Source organism: Drosophila teissieri, chromosome 2R (genome assembly GCF_016746235.2).
Source record: "Drosophila teissieri strain GT53w chromosome 2R, Prin_Dtei_1.1, whole genome shotgun sequence".
Lineage (NCBI taxonomy): Eukaryota > Metazoa > Arthropoda > Insecta > Diptera > Drosophilidae > Drosophila > Drosophila teissieri.
This window is the reverse complement of record NC_053030.1, coordinates 14,487,394-14,507,276: the sequence shown is the minus strand read 5'-3', so window position 1 is coordinate 14,507,276 and position 19,883 is coordinate 14,487,394. Positions and strand designations below refer to the sequence as shown.

General features: G+C 41.4%; 2 protein-coding genes and 4 non-coding genes across 9 annotated transcripts; 4 read left to right on the top strand and 2 right to left on the bottom strand.

Moving 5' to 3' along the window:
• Positions 1–196: 196 nt before the first annotated feature.
• On the top strand, positions 197–735 carry LOC122614131 (lysozyme P). Its single transcript, XM_043788618.1, has one exon. The coding sequence runs from the start codon at positions 289–291 to the stop codon at positions 733–735; it is 447 nt and encodes a 148-aa protein (XP_043644553.1). The 5' UTR covers positions 197–288.
• A 678-nt stretch (positions 736–1,413) lies between these two features.
• LOC122612208 (dnaJ homolog subfamily B member 6) lies at positions 1,414–19,548 on the top strand. 4 transcript variants are annotated; one of them, XM_043785657.1, is made up of 8 exons: positions 1,414–1,512; positions 2,043–2,079; positions 17,152–17,329; positions 17,409–17,518; positions 17,653–17,913; positions 18,187–18,387; positions 18,450–18,759; positions 18,828–19,548. In XM_043785657.1, the coding sequence occupies exons 3-8, from the start codon at positions 17,265–17,267 to the stop codon at positions 18,931–18,933; spliced, it is 1,053 nt and encodes a 350-aa protein (XP_043641592.1). In that variant the 5' UTR covers positions 1,414–1,512; positions 2,043–2,079; positions 17,152–17,264; the 3' UTR covers positions 18,934–19,548. The 4 variants fall into 4 exon arrangements, with proteins under 4 accessions (XP_043641592.1, XP_043641591.1, XP_043641590.1 ...); XM_043785656.1 differs by having other exon boundaries at positions 1,434–1,583; XM_043785655.1 differs by lacking the exons at positions 1,414–1,512; positions 2,043–2,079 and adding an exon at positions 12,740–12,947.
• Trnae-uuc lies at positions 3,111–3,182 on the bottom strand. The gene has a single exon. It is a non-coding gene; the product is annotated as a tRNA-Glu (tRNA).
• Trnae-cuc lies at positions 3,421–3,492 on the bottom strand. The gene has a single exon. It is a non-coding gene; the product is annotated as a tRNA-Glu (tRNA).
• On the top strand, positions 3,682–3,753 carry Trnae-uuc. The gene has a single exon. It is a non-coding gene; the product is annotated as a tRNA-Glu (tRNA).
• Trnaq-cug lies at positions 15,483–15,554 on the top strand. The gene has a single exon. It is a non-coding gene; the product is annotated as a tRNA-Gln (tRNA).
• Positions 19,549–19,883: the final 335 nt, after the last annotated feature.

The following is a 19,883-nucleotide window of genomic DNA, read 5'->3' as shown; positions in this document are numbered from 1 at the left end:
GAATAGAATATTAATTTATTTGAACCCACTTCAGCTAGCAATTAGCATACTGATTTCTCGGAAAAACTATTCGTAATAGATCAATATTTAATAGATTGTTTAAAAGAATGTTTAGGCTTGAAACTTGGTCGCCAAGTGTTCATAATTTATGCTCGAGTGTGGGCCACACTTCAGAGCTGTCCAAATAAGTGCTAGTAAAAATTAGATTGGCCAAGTTTCGAATCTCCAGCAAGCTGGATGGCTATATAAGCCCCGAGCCCCCATTAGAAGCCTGTATTGTTTCCCAAGATGTGGCCCACGTGGCTGCTGGTGCTCCTATCACTATCACTGGCCAATGGAAGGCAGGTGGGCAGATGCAGTTTGGCCCGTCAGCTCTATCGGTACGGAATGCCCTACAACGAGCTGCCCGACTGGCTGTGCCTCGTGGAGGGCGAGAGCTCCTTCAACACAAAGGCCATTAATCCCTCGAACGTGGATGGATCCGTGGACTGGGGTCTGTTCCAGATCAACGATCGCTACTGGTGCAAGCCGGCGGATGGTCGTCCCTCCAACGATCTCTGTCGATTACCCTGTCGCCTGCTGTTGAGCGACGATATCCGGTATTCTATTGCCTGTGCGAAATACATTAGGAAACAACAAGGATTCTCCGCCTGGGTGGCTTGGAACAATCGATGTCAGGGAGTCAAGCCGAATGTGAATCACTGTTTCCGCCGGCGTCACAGAAATTCGGGATGAGCATCAAAACTGGAAGATTCTACATAAGTTACTAACCATAATTTACTTTACCAATATACGGATTTACAAAACAAGAATACTCATGTTTTGATTTCTTTTTATATATATTAAATATTTTAAAAGTTTATACAGCAGTTAGGGCAATGGACCAACAATAATTTGTTACACGAAAGTAAAGTGTATGTTATATACATGTGTAAGAACCTGAAGTCTTTTTAAATGTAGAATAATATATTTGCACATTAAATAGCAATGTATTTAAGTATGAGCACTAAAATGGCTTACAAATGTAGTTTTATAAATCATTTATTAATTAATTAAAATACAAATTAAACGTAACCCCCAATTTGTATTTCGAACAAGCCGCCAAGCTTTTTACCTGGCAATTGTTAAATGAACTGTAATTCGACACGTAGAAAGCAGGTTCAGTGGAATCTCGCTAAATACCCTTTATATTTCATTTATGTGTTTTTTTTTTATGAAATCTTAATAGCTGCTGTTTTTTTCAATACCTCTACCATGTATTTTTTTTAAATCTTTCATCTTTTCATATGTAGCTTGAAATTGCCGAATTTAAACTTCAGTTCACCGCGGAACCAGTTCGATTGGTGGAACTAGCAGCACATCAAATCGATAGGCAGGCGAGTGCTGGTGGCCGCTGCTTTTTATCGCTTTAGGTAAACAGCTGTGGAAAAAGCGCGCTTGGCCAAAAGTGAAGTAGCGGGTGAATTTTGTGTTTCTCGACCTGCAAGCGCGCGGATCTGTGCAGATTGACGGGTAATCGAGTGTAGTTATATACTCAATGCCAAATACTAAATACTGCTGAATAAAACAAAAAATAGCTGAAGGTATAAATGAAAAAAAATAGAAATAAAAAAAGTGAAGTTGACATTGAAGTCGCATCGCGTGTGTGTGAGTGTATTAACTTGTGCTGGTGTGCGAAATTCTTTTGTGCTCCGTTTTGTTGTGCATTAAATAATCACAAAATAAGCTGGAACTCAAGTTTCAAATGCAAACGGCACGCTTCGTGCCCGAATAGTTGTTTTGTAAAAAATCAATAAAGCGCCGTAATTTTCGCCGTGCTATACACATGTAGTTGTTGTTCCTGCTACTGCGACAGGAGTTTCCGTCAACAACTCGCGTCGCTCTCGCTCTCACCAACAGCCCCTCTCTTTCCCCCACGCGGTGTTGCTTATCTTATTTACTCACACCTATTTCTTGTTTTACTATATCTCGTATTGGATTCGCATTTGTTAGATACTTCTAATGAAATTAATTGTTGCTTGTTTTTCGGTCTGGCACCAAAGGAAGGAGAACATTTCCAGCTAAAAGCATCGCGAAAGGGTAAGCACAACACCAAATAATAAACAAACTAAGCACAGTACACAAACAGAGAAATGCGGAATTTAACAAGTTCAATAATCGAAAGTGCCTCTATTGTGCTCTCTGTTGCACGCACGCACACGGCCGTATGCTAATTACAACGGTTCATTGCTCTGCTCATCGAGATTTTGACATATTGTTGCTGTCCCCCTTTGACATGTAGCGCCGTGTTTCCTCAAAAGATAATAATGCAGCTGCCTCTGAGATACCGTTAAACTCGTTTCTGACTCAAAATGCCAATTGTTTTTCGTTAACGCTTACTTTAATTTGCCTTTTTTGGCCAACTCGCAATTTGCCTGTCCCACAGCTCTCTCAAATTTGTTGCAATTAAAAATTGATTTTCCGTTTGCCAAGTCAGCTTGTAAATAACAACAATAACAGGCAAACATTGGTTTCTGCAACAATGAAAAAGCAATTTTCCGTATCTACTACAAAAAAAAAGAAACTGAAAAAACGTTCAAAACTCAGTCAAGGCATTGTGCCCGTTTTATTGTTGTTGCTATTCGCTTGCCACACGTTTTGCGGCAGGCTATTGTCGTTGTTGCTGTTGCTTCCAGTACATGTTGCAATTCTGGGCATGCCTAATTTTCGGTTTAACAAAAGTTAAGTACTCTAGCTCTTTGAGCTTTTGCCCGTCGTTAACAAAACCGTTTTTCTTCCCCCTTTTTCTTCTTTTTTTTTTTCTCTCTACATAAGCACAAACATCAACAATTGACAACTTGAGGCAAAAAAAAAAGCAACGGCAATAAAAAAGTCTCGAATTATTTCGTAGCGTGTCCGATTGGCATCAATTGGTGGCGCTAGGCAATTGCAAGAAGAAATAAAGCACATAAGGAAAGCAATAGCAAACATAAATACTGCAATTACCGATTGCAATGAGATTTTTAGATTTGGGTAATATATGTGGATAATAAATTTTCACTTATTTTCAAGAATATTTCGGTTTAATAAATTTATAAAATAAATGAAAATTATTAAAAAAAAAAAATTACTTCCCATACCGGGAATCGAACCCGGGCCTTCTGGGTGAAAGCCAGATATCCTAGCCACTAGACCATATGGGAGGCTGACTGCAACGTAGCTAAGACTCGTTTTGTATGAATCGAGTGCTTGCTTTGATTGTATTTTGTCCGATTTTTTCGCTCGGCTCAGACCAAAGTAGTAAAAATATAATAAAATGAAACCAAATAGAAAAATGAAATTCAAACATTTTAATTAATAGTCAGCAAACCAATAATTATACCAACCCCTTTAACAACCCTCTCATGTTAAATAAAGGAAAACAAAATTAAGCAAAAAAGTTTCCCATACCGGGAATCGAACCCGGGCCTTCCGGGTGAGAGCCGGATATCCTAACCACTAGACAATATGGGACTTGTGTGAACAGCGACTAAAGTGTGTACTTAGTCTGCCTCTTAGGACACTTTAAAAAGTTAGGAACGCAAAGTATTTATTATTAAATCAAATTTAACAGGAAAGGAAATTCCTTATAAGTATATGCACCATTATTTAACAAAGAGAAAGACCAGCACCATTATATAAATTGGAAGAAAGTAGAACATATCCCATATGGTCTAGTGGCTAGGATATCTGGCTTTCACCCAGAAGGCCCGGGTTCGATTCCCGGTATGGGAAGTAATTATTTTTTTTATAAATAAATCAATTACCCTGGCTGATAATTTCCATCAATCAAACTCTTTCTTCCTCTTCCCACCAATTGCATCGCACAAAGGCATTAATTGGCTTGGACTCGAAAATCAGACAACAACTCCACTTATTGACCTGTACTTAGAGGCGGTATAACACGAAGCGTGGTTCAAGTGGTGTTTTAATGAGTCTCAGCTGGGTATGATCCGGCTCAACGAACTTCCTCAGCTCTCTGCCAACCATTTCCATCAAATGCTGCAGCTGCAACTCAATTTTCAAAACCCCGACACTCGATGGAAAAAACGGCTAATACATCAAAAGTGTGGCAAAGCCGAAAGCCAAAAACAGTGAGCCATTGTTGTTGCCTATCACGCCCACTTTTTGCTGGGGCTCGCCCCGTTTGATGCATGCTGGCAGTCGCTTGCCACTTTCCAAGTCAATTGAAAAACTCGTGTAGCTTTTTATATGCCATCATCTTGAACGAGCTTGTGTATCGTATCCAGACATTAGAAGCGCGTGTGAGACATACGATTGAGCAAGAAGCGAAGAAAAAGGCAAAGCGTACAAATTACCATTTTTTATAGTTTCTAAGTGAGTTTGTATTTTTTTTCCTCAAAGAAAGCCAAGCCCCGACAATCGATCGCAGCATATGAGAGAAGCAACAAAAAAAGACGGTAACTTTTTCGTTTCTGTTGAACGCTAAAGCAACGCCAACGCCGCCTGAGCTTTTGTTTTTATTGTTAAACCAGTTGATCAGTTGAGCGACAGCAAGAACGAAAGACGCCAGCTGCTGTTGGCTATATGGTATTGGGTATATGGGTATACATCTCCGACTTGCCAGCTACGCTGGCTGCATATTAAGCGCCCCCGCTGCGCGCCTGCGCGTCCAACGACCGCATTGTTGTGAGTTGTCTAAGCTCTGTTTGTTTTGTTTTCAATCCGCATCAGACAGCCGGACTAGCAGGTAGGAACCGAGTTCGATCGTTCAGATGTGCAGGAGGAGCCAGCTTAATTGAATTGTTGGGGCAGCCTCGACCATTTCCGTTCCGCTTCCAGAGGATTTGATTGCTTAACAATCTGAAAAAGAATTTGTAATGGCTATATGTGACCTAAAGAAAGCAGTTCAAATTGACAGTCATCATTGTATTATTATCTTATCCACCACTTTGTTTTAAATCCTTGATATTATATTTGCTTTAGTTCCATTGCCTTTGCCAGGGTGAGAGTCAAAAGCTAGTAACGTTAGTTGGTAGAAAATAAGTCGGCGACACGACTGATAAAAAAAAAGAAAATTCCAATGAACTCAGTAATGGGGTTTTAGACTTTTAAGTGTGCTTTGTCGTCTATCGCCACCATAAAGGCAATTAACATGCAAACTTTGCCAAACAATCAATCAGCTAAAAGAGGCTCACGCACTCCCCATTTCTTTGTTCAAGTCTCGACTATTTCGTGAGGTGCAGCTGGAAAGAAAAACGTGTAAATTTCGTTTGACAGTTGACAGTAGGAGAAGAAAAAGCTGAAAACAGGCAATGCTCTTTTGGGGAGCTGGCCAATGCTCCCGACAGTCCGAAATCGCAGTCGTAGTTTCACTTCACCCATTTAGCATGACAATCAGACGGCCAGGGGATGGGACACTAATACGCGGGGTCATGCATGGCCTGCAGTTGAAATCGACGTCCACACCTCTTTTGCTTTGTTTGCTGCAAAAAAGTAAAAATAAAAACGGAGGGTTGGGGAAGAAGTACAGTAACTCAAACCGTTTTCACTCTTAATTTTCATTTTAGTGAAAATTCGCTTGGGACACGCCTCAGACTTCGTATCTCCGCCCCAAATAAAAATGAAAAGAAGGGCCCCCAAAGGCCATTGGCATACATTTTGGCACGGCTTTGCGTGCTGGTGAGTCCAAGTCCAAGAGCGAGGCCAACATACTGGGGGTTTCTGGTCGCAACACGACACATGTAGCTATATCTTCCAGAAGTTCGGGTAACGAATATAAAGAAAGTGTTCGAAAAACGATACGATGCTGAAGACGCATGACCAATAAATAAATTGAAATATTTACGCTTCAAAAGAAAGAATCGCAGCGAAGTCTGTCTGGGAAGAGGAACTGGTTTCGGGGAAGACTTAGTCCCAAGACTGGGTCCCTATAATCGCTTCGTTTGCCTCGGCGAGCCGCAGGCTCCACTACAGATCCACAGCTGCAGCTGTGACCCACTCCCAGTTGTCCATTTAAAGCGGCCAGACGACGCGACGCGGTCTGTAACGTATCTGCGCACATTTATCGCCATCGCAGGCTGGCCAGCCAAACAGTCAGCCAGCCTGGCCGGCACTTTTTAAGCTTTTTGCGTCAGTGGTTCGCGGGTCTAATGCCAAAAATCAGAAATAAAAATTTCACCTCCGGTCACACGCTTGAGAAGTCACACTCGACAGCAACAACAACGCAAACTGGCGGAATGAAAAGCGCCACAAGGTATTGTGAAAATTGCAGGCTGGTTAATTAAACAAACTGCGCCCATGGCACATGAAATTGAGTGGAGCAGTGAAAATGGAACGGATGAAATAAAGCAGTCGATTTTTTATTAAGATCTAGTCTAATGAAATAAAGGCTTACCAATTAAGAATAGTAAAATTTGTTTAAATTAGTTAACAAGAGGCTTCAAGTTGGTTAACAAGCCTCTTTCTTCAGATCTAACGAGGTCACAAAGCAAACACACCTTAAGCAATTGTTATATATATGTTAAATACGATCGACTAGAAATAAAATAAAACAATAAGCCAGAGAGGAAATGAATTTGAGACAATGAGAAATTTCCAGCCTCTTTAAAACTCGAATAAAGCGTAGGCTTTTCTTAAGTGAAAAGCAAGCATACAAGTCGATTCCACGATATCGAAAATATTGCATTACCTTATTGGGCTTAATTTGATGTGGGGCCGTCGATTATTTTTAGCTTTTAGCTAATCCAACAGCAATTCAAGCCGCTCCATTTACTTGGCTGCGCATTTTGCGGCTGATGAGTTTTCATTAATTACCAAAACGGGTATTTGGCCATTGAGGCGATTTTGTTTTTCTTTTTAAGTCGTTGTGGCTTCTTTTCATCGAGCCCATAAAGATAAATGAATGAATGTCCGGATGCACTTGAAGCGCACATAAAAATTGTTGCCTGTCAGCGTCATTGAAACTGTGGTTTGGATCCACCTATCCACCGGGTTGGTCAGTGGAAATCGCCTCTTGTAAACTCAGTTCGTTTAGCTTACTAACTGTGCCTGGTAAATCAATCATTGCGTCTGCTTAGCTTCAGTTTCGGCCTCGTCTTCGTCTCCGGCTATTTAAATTAACCGGTTCGCCTTGTTTGCGATCCGCCTAATGAGCGGCACTTGTTGTCCGCTCAAGAGTTTTTGGAGAGATTGCATCCACTAAGCCGCAGACATGGACTCGCAGGCAGATACAGCCATCACCATAATCATATCCCGTGTCCATCTTCATGTTACCGAGGTAATGCTTTCTCTCCGGGGATTTTGTGGGAAAGCCTAGGGCCTATCGAATGATGAGCTTTATCGCTCACACGTGTCTCGGAACGCACAAAATGTAATTTATTAACTGGTTAAGACCCTATGGCGGTAGAGCATGTTAGGCAGCTGGAGTAAATAACTGGATAAATCAAATAAAAAGGTCAGAAAAGGTGTATAATAACAAATAACATCATTATAGAATTTTATCAAGTTTAAGGAGAGGAGCTCGGCAATTATAAAGTAGTTTCTAGTACCACAAGCCAATAGCTAATCACGTTAAATAGTTAACAATAATATTGGCTTAGGTTCCTGGAGATTCGCAACAAGCAGCTTCTAGTGTTGGGTACCAACTGCTTAACAACTGAAAATGATGTCATTAGAAGACTTTTTGCTTATGTAGCTCTTATAAAGCTCTGCTCATTTGTGTATAGAGCTCGATTCTTCCCTTGAAATTCTAAAGAATCTGGCATTGCAACCTGCTGATTACGGCAATCGTATTTCCAGTGGACTTGGCTCACTAGCAGCCTTGCTCTGGCATGCTTTCCGATCGAATTCATTTGCAGCTATCCACTAAATTTAACCTTAGCACGATAGCGCTGTACTTCGTATTATAGAGAGTTAAATGCTGGCGCGTGTTACGCATCAAATGGGTATGTGTACACTGATACATGAATTGGATTCGAATCGTTTCGATTCGATTGCCCAGTGAAGCCAAGACGAAGAGCGAAGGTTTCCAATGAGGCGCGGCAATTTGACCAAGACTGAGAGTTGCCATTGCTCAATGTATCTACATCTGTAGCTCTATCTCTAGCTGTATCTATTTCCATTAATTTGAGGCAAGCGATGATGCGTCAGTCGGGTATCTTTTGTCTGAAACGAGCTTGGAGGCAATAAGCAACTGGCAGGAGATATTATAATAATTTATATGATTTCGCATTGTTCTGTTGGCCGCTTCTTCGCATTTCGCATTGTTTATTTAATTTGCCAACTCAACTTTTTTCGCTCCGATTTGCGTGTCATTTCTGAGATGCTTTTTACCCCTGAGTCACGTTCAATGTCGCGGTGTTAGCCGTGCTTCTTCATTGCAAATTGCCCAGCACAAAACCAAAAGAAAGAAAAAAAAAACAAAGTGGCTAAAAAGCATTTTGCACCATCACTTAACGTTGCAGCTCCCACTTAAAGTGGCAGAGTGGACGCCTATCAACATTGTGGATTAAATAAAATTACCTTTCTGTGCGACAAGCAATTACTTCTCAATTACAAATTTACTATCTTGGCTTGGCGCTCTCCTTACTTTTTATGATTATTGCATTCAATTAAACTAAATTGCTTTGGAAATTGGTCTCGTTTGGCCACTTGCCAGTCGTTTCACTGCGGGCGCCATCTCTCAGCTTTCATTTTGCTGGTTGGCTTTAATTCCCAACTATTTATAATAATTACTAAAGCAAATAAACCCACACAAAACGCAGCCGTAACTATAAAAAAAACTTTGTTTAGCGTGAGCGTCAGAGATCATTGGGGCAGGGTCTCAAACTGGGACGCAGAGGCCCATTTCCAACTGACCAAGTCTGCGAAGACCATAAACCTCAGATAAAAAACTGCCTACGACGACGCGGCGTCTGCCTGAAATTTTTCATTTCAGCTGAGCAAGCATTTCACAGAGTCATCGCCACAGCCAGTTGACCCCAAAGTTTGTTGTACCCTGAGTGCTTGGAAATTCAAAATTCAAATGGGTGAAAGGGGTGCCAGAAGTGCTTCCAAAGTTTAGATGAAGTAATAAAGAAAAGAGGAAACTGTTTATATGGTAACTTTAGAAGCGCTAATGGATAACTTTGAAATTGTTTGCCTAAGTCGTCATCAGAAGAAACAAATTAATTTTTCATTTATGGGGTATTTTACTGAAATTAATTAATGAGTTAGCATTTAATATAGTTGAAGCTGTAATATAATAGTTTTGATGCATGTGTTTATATTTCAGAGCTTCCTTAGATAAAAAGTCTTCCAATTAAAGTACCCAAACGAAGCTTGGTTACTGAGAAATATAGCATTTCAAGTGCTTAAATCAAACACTTTATTTAGCTAACAAATTGTTCAACGTTGATGTTAAACCAGAATTGGCAATTAACTCCTATAAGTAATGTCATCCGGCAAACTCCAGACGCTGAAATCTCTTTACGTGACTGGCGGCTCTTATGCCAGTAGAACATTGAACACCTGTGGCTAAACACACACATATTGGGTTAACAAGTGTTGTTGGCACGAAAACCCATCTTCATGGGCGCAAATGTGTTCTCCCAATTTTTTGTCTCACTTTGAGGTTTATCTAATTGGGAAATGTTGGCAATCTGCACGTTAACTAACTCTATAAAGCTACTTGCTACGAAACAACTAGCCAATTAAGGCGTTCAATCATGCTGCCCTTTAATTTCGGAGCTGAATTGTGTTGATGGGGATTCCAAGTGAATTTCCACTTTCGCTAATAAAAAGTTGGTTTAGTATCAAGTGGATTTATGGAGGGGATTGGTAACACGTTTATGTCTATGGCAAGCGGACTAAGTTTTTTATTTCTCCTAGTGCCTAGTGCAAGCTAATCACATGTTTCCGTTGCTGAAAAAGAAAAATAGCCTCAGGTTGTTGGCTGCGGTTTTGCGCTTTAATAACTTCATTGTCAATGCAACATACATGCGCTCCAAGTTGCACACTCGACGAAAAAACACAAAAGCAGCCAGCCAGGCTTGACTTCTCGTGGCATCCAGTGGAAGGCCATTGTCCACCGGATTTGATCTAGATGCACCATGTGCAGTGTCCAGTACACAGAAGGAAAATCACATGAATTAATTGTAGATCCAAATATAGTAGTTCTATAATGTACATAATATAGTGGTTCTAACATAGTTAGGTATTTTGGTTTCTATGTTTAATCATTAAGTTGTGCACCATAATTGATAAGATAATGCTGAAATGTAGTCCAATTTCTTACGGTGCACTCGCTGCACAGTAGCTCTGGATGGCCGAAGGAGATGGCTATCAATTGTGGCTTAGATTTATGTATATGCACATACCGCCTAAGGAAGCATTGAACCCGTGAAGAGAGAAGTCGGGCGTTTAAGATCATCTTAGTTGCTGCGATGATTCCACAAATCAGACGTCGGGCATTGAGATCATCACCACCAGCTGTCTGTCTGTTGGATCGCTATGGATCGGACTACAGGTTTATTTGTCGATCGATGGTGGGTAGTTTTTATGTGACCGAGCACAGGGGGGGGGGAACGTTTTCGTATTAAACTCGACTTGCCTTATTGAGTTTTTGGTGTTTTATGACTGCATGACTCGGACACGACCGTTTGTTACACCCGCACAAGCGCGGTGAGCTGAATTTGCACATAAGGCTTGATTATATTAGATCACAGTGCGCCTCAACTTCTTGATTGCCGGCAAATATTTATCTGAGCAAGTATAAACAAGTGGATGCTTGTCTGCCAAATATTTACATATTCTTCCGAGTATCTTTTTGGAACGAGTGTGCTAAACCAAGTATCTTATGTGCCCCATCAAAACGGGTAAGAACATGTAAAACAGTAGTAGTTACTAATGGGTTCGTTGTACATTTAATGTTTATACCCTGTTTAGCCAGGGCGCGTCACAAGTGTTCTTCCCAAATGTGTGAGCCCCAAGGGCCAACTAACTGTGCTCTATAGACTTGAAAAGCCACATAAACCAAACATGACCACAGAACCCGCCCAAAGAACATATCTTTCGGTTTGGAACCGCAACAATCTAACAGCGGCCACAAAAATTACACAGATCATTTCGAAATTTACATTGGAATGAATTTTTTATTTATGCGGCGAACAAACAAACGAAGAGTGAGCAGGGCTTTTGATTAGATATGGTGCACCGAACCCCGCCCCCTGACTGCTGAAAGGAACAAAACAAACTGGAGGGCAAGCCCCCCTTCGGCTGTGGATCCAATAGATTGGATGATATTACAACAGTTCCAAGTCTATTAAAAATCATTTGGCCAGCGGGGAACCGCCAGCTGCAGATGAATCAGCATTGGCTTTTCGAATGGTTGTTGCTTTGCTTGTAACACTTACAACACATTTTCATGTTGTATGGTGGGGGAAAAGCTGCGGGCATGGAACCTATCTATCTATCTGTCTATATATAGATGGATTCCCACGCCCACGTGTCTATTTCTAGGTCTGGTGTGTGATTGTGGCTTTTCTCAGGTCTTTTGTCGATTGCTTCACATGGCATTGCATTGTGGCTGCGCTGATGTTTTCGCTCTTTTTCCTTGAATTGTGCAATTTGGCGAGTTTCCACCTTGGCTTCCCTTTTGTTTGGCTTGTTTCCCCATGCTTTCCATTTTGCTGCCCTGCCTGCCTAATTTCTGTTATTTTCCCCTAATAATTACTGACCGTTTATTTGCTGTTCCAATTTCGCCCAGTTTGCTGGCGATTTCTTTCCTCACCCGCTGAAACACGTCAATGTTTTGGCTTATTCGCTGCTCTGCATTAATATTTTCCTTCCGCAATACTTATGACCAATTCGCTCTTTCCATCCAACTAAAAATAATTTCCCACACATCGAAAATGTGTTGTGTTTTGTGTGGTGCTATATAAAAGTTGCAATTTATAAACTTTTCAAAAATTTTCGCAAAACAGTTCGTGCACCTCCCTCGGTTCTCGGTTCCCATCCACCACCTGCTGTTGTGTCCGCACAGTGGGCTCAAATTGTGGAAATTGTGCCTCTGGCAAATGAGTCTTAGGGGTTCCAGTTACTCGATTTTCCCCGGTCCAAATCACTCATTTAAATAAATCAAAAGTTTATACTGTGTTGGTAAATTTCTTCCGTTATCTTCGAAATATCGATTTCGACCACTGTTGAACGGCCTAAACGACTCGTGGTGAGAGTTCTAAAATTAAATATTCAAATTTGTCGTTACATTTTTGGCTTCGCTTCGTCGTCTTGAGCGTTATAAACTTTGGCCATAAAACTCATCTTTATTCAAATTAACATGGGTCGCTGTTCAAATTTGGAATCAATGCGGGAATGAGTCTAGGTGAAGGAGAAACGATTTCGGCGGAAACTGGAAGATGAATCACGTTGGAAAAAAAATAGGGGACTTAACCGGTGGAACAATAAACCAACTGATCGGCCTCTAATATACGGCACTCTCTGATAACGAAAGTAACCGAAAGATAAATGATAGCGAAGAGATAGCGCTTCAAGAAACGGCGTAACAACTTCCGTTGAAGTACAACAATAACAATCAGTTAGTTGATTAGTTGCAAAAACTGAGAATCTCTCCCCCACACTCTCTCTCTTCTCTCTCGCTGTTCTCTCTCTGGCTGTTGTTGCTCCCCCACAACAGCACAGAAAGTGAAGCATGGCAATGCCGTCAGCTGGTTTTTTGCTCTCTCTTTTGATCACCGAGTTGTTTCTTGTGCTTTGCATTCAATTCTCAACGATTCATTGCCGCGTACGGCTGCAAAAGTTTTTTTTCGTTCATTTTAACATTTTTTAGCTCGCTGCGTTTTCCGTGTTTTTGTTTTATAATGTGCAGCTTCGACTCCGCGTACAAACGTAGCATTAAGTTAAAAACGAGATTGGCCTTTGCTGGTTAACAACAACAACAGCAACAGCAGCAACATCAAAAAGCCACCGATGTAAATATACACACATAAATATATAAAAAGTGCGAGTGCATCGCTCATTGCGTGACTTTCCATCGAGCTCAACAAAAATATAAATGCGCAGCGTTTTCTTATCGCACGCTTGATTGTGGCAGTGTGTGTGAGTGTGCGTGTGTGTGTGATTGTGTGCGATTGCAGCAGAAGTACAAATGTGTATGTAGGTTATGCCAAATTAGCACCGAAACCATTTACCATTTAACACAATAAAATAGAAAAGAAAAGAAGAAAATAGGAAGAGCAAGGCAGACAACACGCAACCAACTGTTGATGCTTCCTCTTGCTCCTCCTGCGACTTCTCCCCATCTTTATCCAACTTTATCGCTGTTTCCCCGCCTTGTTGTTTGCTTATCATCGATGCGGCGTGACACAATTCAAGTTTAATCGCAGCGACAACAAATCGAAAAGTGTGAGGAAAATCTTGGCTGCACTGCTGCCGCCAATCGATGCGATGGTGATGTAATTTGCATAAACAACAATAACCAAGCTGCGAAAACAACAAACATTCGGCTTTCTGCAGACTGCAGACCGCAGACTAAACGCATACATAATTTTTGGCGTCACTTCAGGTTTAAAGCTGCGCCATGTAGGCAGCAGCTCCATGTGTGTTGTTGTTAGTGTTGTGGTGGTGGTTGATGTGGTTGTTGTTGTTTTTGCTGTCTCTGGCAAACACACTTGTTGAATGCGGAGTCCCTCGAGTTTGTGATTAAAGCTGCTTGAATGCGATACGGCTAAATAAGTGAATAAACAAAAGGGAGGTAAATAATGCGGGCTACAGATACACCGAAAATATTCACTCAGTACGCACAAATTTGCACCAAACACTCTTCCAAGTGTTTAAATAATATTAATGTAATTGAAACCATATGTGCTTAAAAAGTAGCTAGCGTGCTCGTCACTTAAAATTCTTATCTTTTGTCTTGTTCGTCACGGAAATTACACTCTAAATTAAAGCAGCTCAGGGCTAGCTAATACCAATATTTGCAATAATTTTATTTTATACGCAGAAAAATAAAGTGAATCAGCCTTATAAATTTCTATGAACTGACTTTGTATTGAGCAATATTTAAGCAGTGATTTTCTTATTTATCAGTTGCGTGACCTTGCACTTATGACTTCGTTCTGTAAAGAACAATCTGAGACGGAATGTCTCAGCCTGTGAATCATTCCCTCGATGAAATGGGTTTGATATCTAAAAACCAGTTACGATTAACGTGTTCGTATGTGCTGCGTTAATTTCCTCATTTGTGTTTGAGAGCCTCTTAAAATGTTACATCTCTTCTTGTATGTAAATCGTAATGTATTTAATGTGAATTTTGAATGTAATCATCTATCTATCGTCCCAAAATCGAACACTTCATCACAGGTCAACGCGGATTTTCGGTTTAATGAAGTCGTAAAGCAGGCCAATAAAAGTAAGCAATTGCTTTGTCGTGCAATCTGATTTGAACCCTTTTTTGTAAGAGCTTCTTTTAGTCTTTATGGGGCTGTAAAAATCGGAGAGTAAACTCTATAAAACCATCTGCTTCAGCGAGGGCATTTGTCTGCTTAAGCAAAGCTATCTGTGGATCACTAGCTAACTGAAAGAACAGCCAAATGCCTTAAATGCCGCCGACGCCCACAAACCGATGGCAAGGTGCTGAGTGTTTCTGATTTCTGACTGACTGCCACAAGATATGGCGGCGCAGATAGCCACCGCTTCTATTCCAAGCGATGCCAGTCGACTTGAGCCAGTGAAATCCAAGCCAGAGTGAGCCGGTCTTCAGCTGCCTCATTACCCATTACTCGCCCCTTGGCATCCCAACCATCCTGCTCACCTGGTGACCGGGCTCCTCATCCAGTTCCTTCTCTGACGTGTGTGTGTCATGCGGATGGCTGGCCAGCCAGCAAGTCAGCCAGTCAGCCAACCAGCCAGCCAGCCAGCCATCAGAAACGTCAGCGGCTGCTTTTAGACAATGCTACGAGTTCCTACACCTACGACCTAGAATTTGCCGAATATGTCAACAGGTATATACTCTATAGCCAGCCGTAAAGCGAACAAACTACGCGCACACACACACACATACACAGACAAGCCGGCAATATCTCTAATTCCCTATATACGCTATATAGATAGGTCTATGTTCGTACATGTTTGTATGACTGAAGGGGGAATGGGGATTTATTCAAATGTATTTATATTATTTTGTTCTTTTCCCGCAAAATTCGATTTCGATTCGTATTTATAATCGGGGGTGTTCTCAAACCTATTGCCACATGTAAGCACACTAATCCCAAAGAGTCATTAGATATATCTTCATACGTATCTGAACGTATATTTGAAGAATAGGAAATGCAGCAAGTGAAACAGAAAGTGAGAGAGTGTCCAATGTGGCGATTCGAACTGGAATGGGAAATGTAACGGTAAACAGAAAGTCCTTACAGCTTGCCATCCCTTTCGCACCAGCTTGCAGCATGCGCAGTGCGAATTTCCCGAGCAGAAAAAGGAAAATGGCCCAGGACCAATACGGTGGTTCCATGGTGTAATGGTTAGCACTCTGGACTCTGAATCCAGCGATCCGAGTTCAAATCTCGGTGGAACCTGAGCCTTGACCTCCTTGGGGTCCTTATTTTATCGCCGGTCAACAAAGGATGCCAAATACATAACTTATCCTTGGCATTTTCATCAGTTTCCGAACTTTTAACTCTGTTATTAGACACGCCCATCAAATTAATAAGTAATTAGTTGTTTGGACAGCTCTTTTGCTGGTTAAAAGTGCACAGGAATAAATAAAAGCCTTTTGTTATTTATTGAATGCTTAATTGCACTTAATGTGTCACAGACAAATGTTTTTAATTGCTACTATTAGTACCAACGTAAAGACTGAAATGTTAAGTTATAGTTTTTAGATGCATTGGATTTGCTCGGCCAGTGCGTTCTTTAAATAATTTTCACTTGTATATACTTGTATTTTAATATGTAAAGTATATATGTATCTTTAATCCATTTTGCTCCAACACTTGTATTTGTGTTAATAGACAAATTTATGTGACGCCACGCACACGCAAGCCATCGAAAAGCATAAATTAGATCACAGATCACAGAAAAATGTGAGAAAAATCTAAAAACACGTTCAACTTGGGTGAACCGCCCATAAGAACCGACTCTCGATATTTTCAACCCACATCGAGAGCAACATAAACACAGCCCATCGATGTTGGTCAGTCGAACAACAAGTTTTGAAGTTCAGTTCAGTTCAGTTTGAGATTGCCGACAAGTGTGTAAATGCAAATTGTCATGTCACTTGGCCGCAGGGCTAATTTATCCCAAGCACTTTCCTCTTGCAACAGCCAACAAAAAAAAAAAAACAACAAAAAAAATAGTAAAATACAGACAATTGGCCGCTGTAATGTGCTTGATAAAAAACAGTCGCGCATGAAATCAAGCCAAATTGTGTCAAGGGGGCTGCATGACAACGGCTGGCAACAACAATACAAATTAAATAAAATTAGCGACTATTTTGCACGGAAATGAGGGGAGCGATGGAAGATCTGGGGTTCGAGATCCGAGATCGGAGATCCAAGAGGGGCGCAAAACGCTTGAGCAACTTTGCCCCAAAAGTTGATGGACGGCTAACTGAGCGCCCTACACATGAGCCATGTATTCGATATTCCCTCTCTACACGGAAAGAAATTTGCACTACAAAATGTTACATCTTTCTCTGTATGTTGATATAACTTTCCCACCTAATAAATCGAAACAATTGCCATATTCTGCATAGATATACATTTGGATGATATTGGGTATCTATGATTTTCGGATCACTTTTCGTAGCCATTTTATCGCCGTGTACTTTTTCGGTTTATCTTGTTCACGGTTTGCGTGTGTGGGCGATGGCATAATGGGGTTTTCGAACGACATTGAACTCGAAAAAATTGAAAAGTGTCGGCGGCCCATGCGAACCAAGCTGTCTTTGACTTTGCTTTACTCGAAATCTCGTGTGTGTGTTCCTCTATTTGTTTATGTTTTCTATTTCGCCTTTGCTTTTTCAGCAACAATATCAAAAACAAGCTCAAAATTTAGTTCTGTCAAAATCGGATTCCAAAAGGTAGACATCCAGTCCGTTTCTCAAAGATTCCCTGATTTTTTGTGGCTTCTTATCCCTTAACTAACCGATCCGTTTCCGTTCACATTTTGCAGAAGCCAGAGCAGCAGGATTCGACCGAAAGGTAAACGCATTGGATTGCAATTCGTGCTGAAGCGATTTACAGCGAAAGAGGGGACCACCAAGAAGTCGAATACACATCTCCAGCATGGTGGACTACTATAAAGTTTTGGACGTGGCGCGATCAGCTACCGACAGTGAAGTGAAAAAGGCGTAAGTAAACAAATTGGCTACGGCTTAACTAACCCATATCCGGTAGATGGGATATCAACTCAACATTTTCCACCCGCAGATATCGAAAACTGGCGCTTAAATGGCACCCAGACAAGAATCCCGACAACCTGGAGGAGGCCAACAAGCGCTTCCGCGAGCTGTCCGAAGCCTACGAAGTTCTTTCCGATGGTAAGTTCCTACCACCCAACAGATTTCTTCAAGCCCCTTAAAGCAGTGTAAAGTGGGTAAAACTATGGGCAATCCGGGATCTGTAATCCCGAATTCCTGGCGGTATCAATGCTAAGACTTTATTGTGTATTTAGCACGTAAGCGCAGGATCTACGATGCACGGGCCACGCTGCACAAATCCTCGACCAGCGGAAGCAGCAGCAACAGCAGCTCCTATTCCCGCTACCGCACTGCTGGAAGCGGCGGCGGATCGGCGTCCTACGGACGGGACTACGACTACGACTACTATCCGGGCTCGGGTTATGGGTCGGGTGCCGGGCGACGGTCCGGCAACCGCTACCAGGCCTTCACCTTCCGCAACATTTTCGAGGGCACTCCGTTCCACAAGATGTTCGGTAAAGCCGAGAGGCAGAAGTGTTGCAATCGTTTCGTTAATATGGTTTTGCTGACTGACAACCTGGCGCACGTTGTTCTGTTTTTTGTTCCATTCTATCTGCAACTAAACGCTGTTTTTGCACAGTGATGGGGAGCATTCATAAATAGTACCTTTCCCACCACTGTTTCCATGCTAGGTTTAAGCTAATCCTCGCTGCTCGAGCGTTTAATACTAATATAATTTATCGTCCTGTAATCGCCCCCACTTACCCTGTACTCTTATTTTTCCACAGAGAAAAAGCGCCGCATGTACGATGAGTATGGCAAAGATGGACTGGGTGATCGTGGCCAGAGTCGCTCGCATTCCCGCCACCATTATAGCACACACGATTTCGATGACTTCGATATTATGGGCGGCTTTATATTCCGCCCGCCGGAGGAGGTGTTCCGTGAGTTCTTCGGCATGCACTCGCCCTTCGCCGACTTATTCCGAGGTGAGTTATTAAATGGGTAAAACATCTGTAGAGTGCTAACCTAAATGGCTATCGTTTTTCAGATGCCAACGGATATTCAAATGGCAGCACGAGCGGCTCAAGTAGCAGTCGACGCCATGGCGGCAGCGGTGGAGCGTCTCGCCACCATCATCACCACCAGCACAAATTGGCCAGTCCGTTTGGGACTCCAATGGTTAACTACTCAATGATGGACTTCTTCATGCCCACCAGCGGCTTCACCTCGTTCTCGTCGATGACAAGCGGCAATGGCAGCAGCGGTGTCACCCACATCTCCAGCGGACCCAGTGCCGGTGTCAAGCGCACCTCCACTTCGACGGTGTTTGTGAATGGCAAGAAACTGATGACCAAACGGTATGTGGACCTCAATTTGCTATCATAGAATCGTTCCTTAAACTAACCATATCGATGTGCATTTACAGGGTTGTCGAAAACGGCAAGGAAACTGTCTTTTCATATGAAAATGATGTCCTTAAATCAAAGACTGTGAACGGAGTGTCCCAAAAGCTCTCTTCAATAGCTAATTAATTAAATTCACACATAAACATATATATAAATATATCAACAGAAATCAACAAAGAAAAAGTCATAAATGTAAAGCCGAATATTAACAAACCAAGAAGAACTCGGAATTCGTTAATGCTTCGAAATATGATACGTTTAACCATTTTGTTCTACACTACAATTTAGTTACTTTTAATGGAACGAACAGCAGAGCATAAATGGATCAACAGCCGGCGAAGGACCAAGCAAAAGCCCATCAACAACAGAAGCACTATCAGCAGCGGCAATATCCACAACAAAATCCACGGAACAGACCATTAAATGAAATCAAATCAAAATTCCCCGTAATAGCGAAATATCGAACTGTATTTTTTAAGAGTAGTTTTGAACATAGCTGCCCTACAAAAATGGACCGGTGGAATAAAGCCAGCACCATCGGCACCAGAATCAATTGGAACCCATACTGAAAATGCAAAGCGCTCTTAAGCAATTTAGCCAATAGTTCTAGGGCCAGACTTTAAAAGTTGTTCGGAGCGAGTGTGTTTGGGTGTATGTCTTTGGGGGGTTATTTATGTAATTTTCGTGTATGTATCGTTAGTCACTTAAGTTGCCACAATACTTACTAGGAAATCGAAAACTTTTAAAAATTCAACCTAAGCAACAAGCGAAATTAAAATAGGCTTTGCGTTAATTTTTCTGTACATTGTAAGGGATATGAATATTCTAAACGATGACATTTAATGTTTATAAATATTTCATAACCTATGTAAACTTCTCTATTAATTTCGATGCTGTTTGCTACGTATAGTCGTTTTTTAAATGCTTAAGACTATTCTCACATAACCTGCAGAGCGAAAAGAAAATAAATCGTAACATAATCGCCAATAATTTAATACTTTGTTTAGTAAAACCTTCATAATGAAAATAAAAGAAAAAAACCATGAGAATGGAAATATTAAAAAGAAACGAAACAA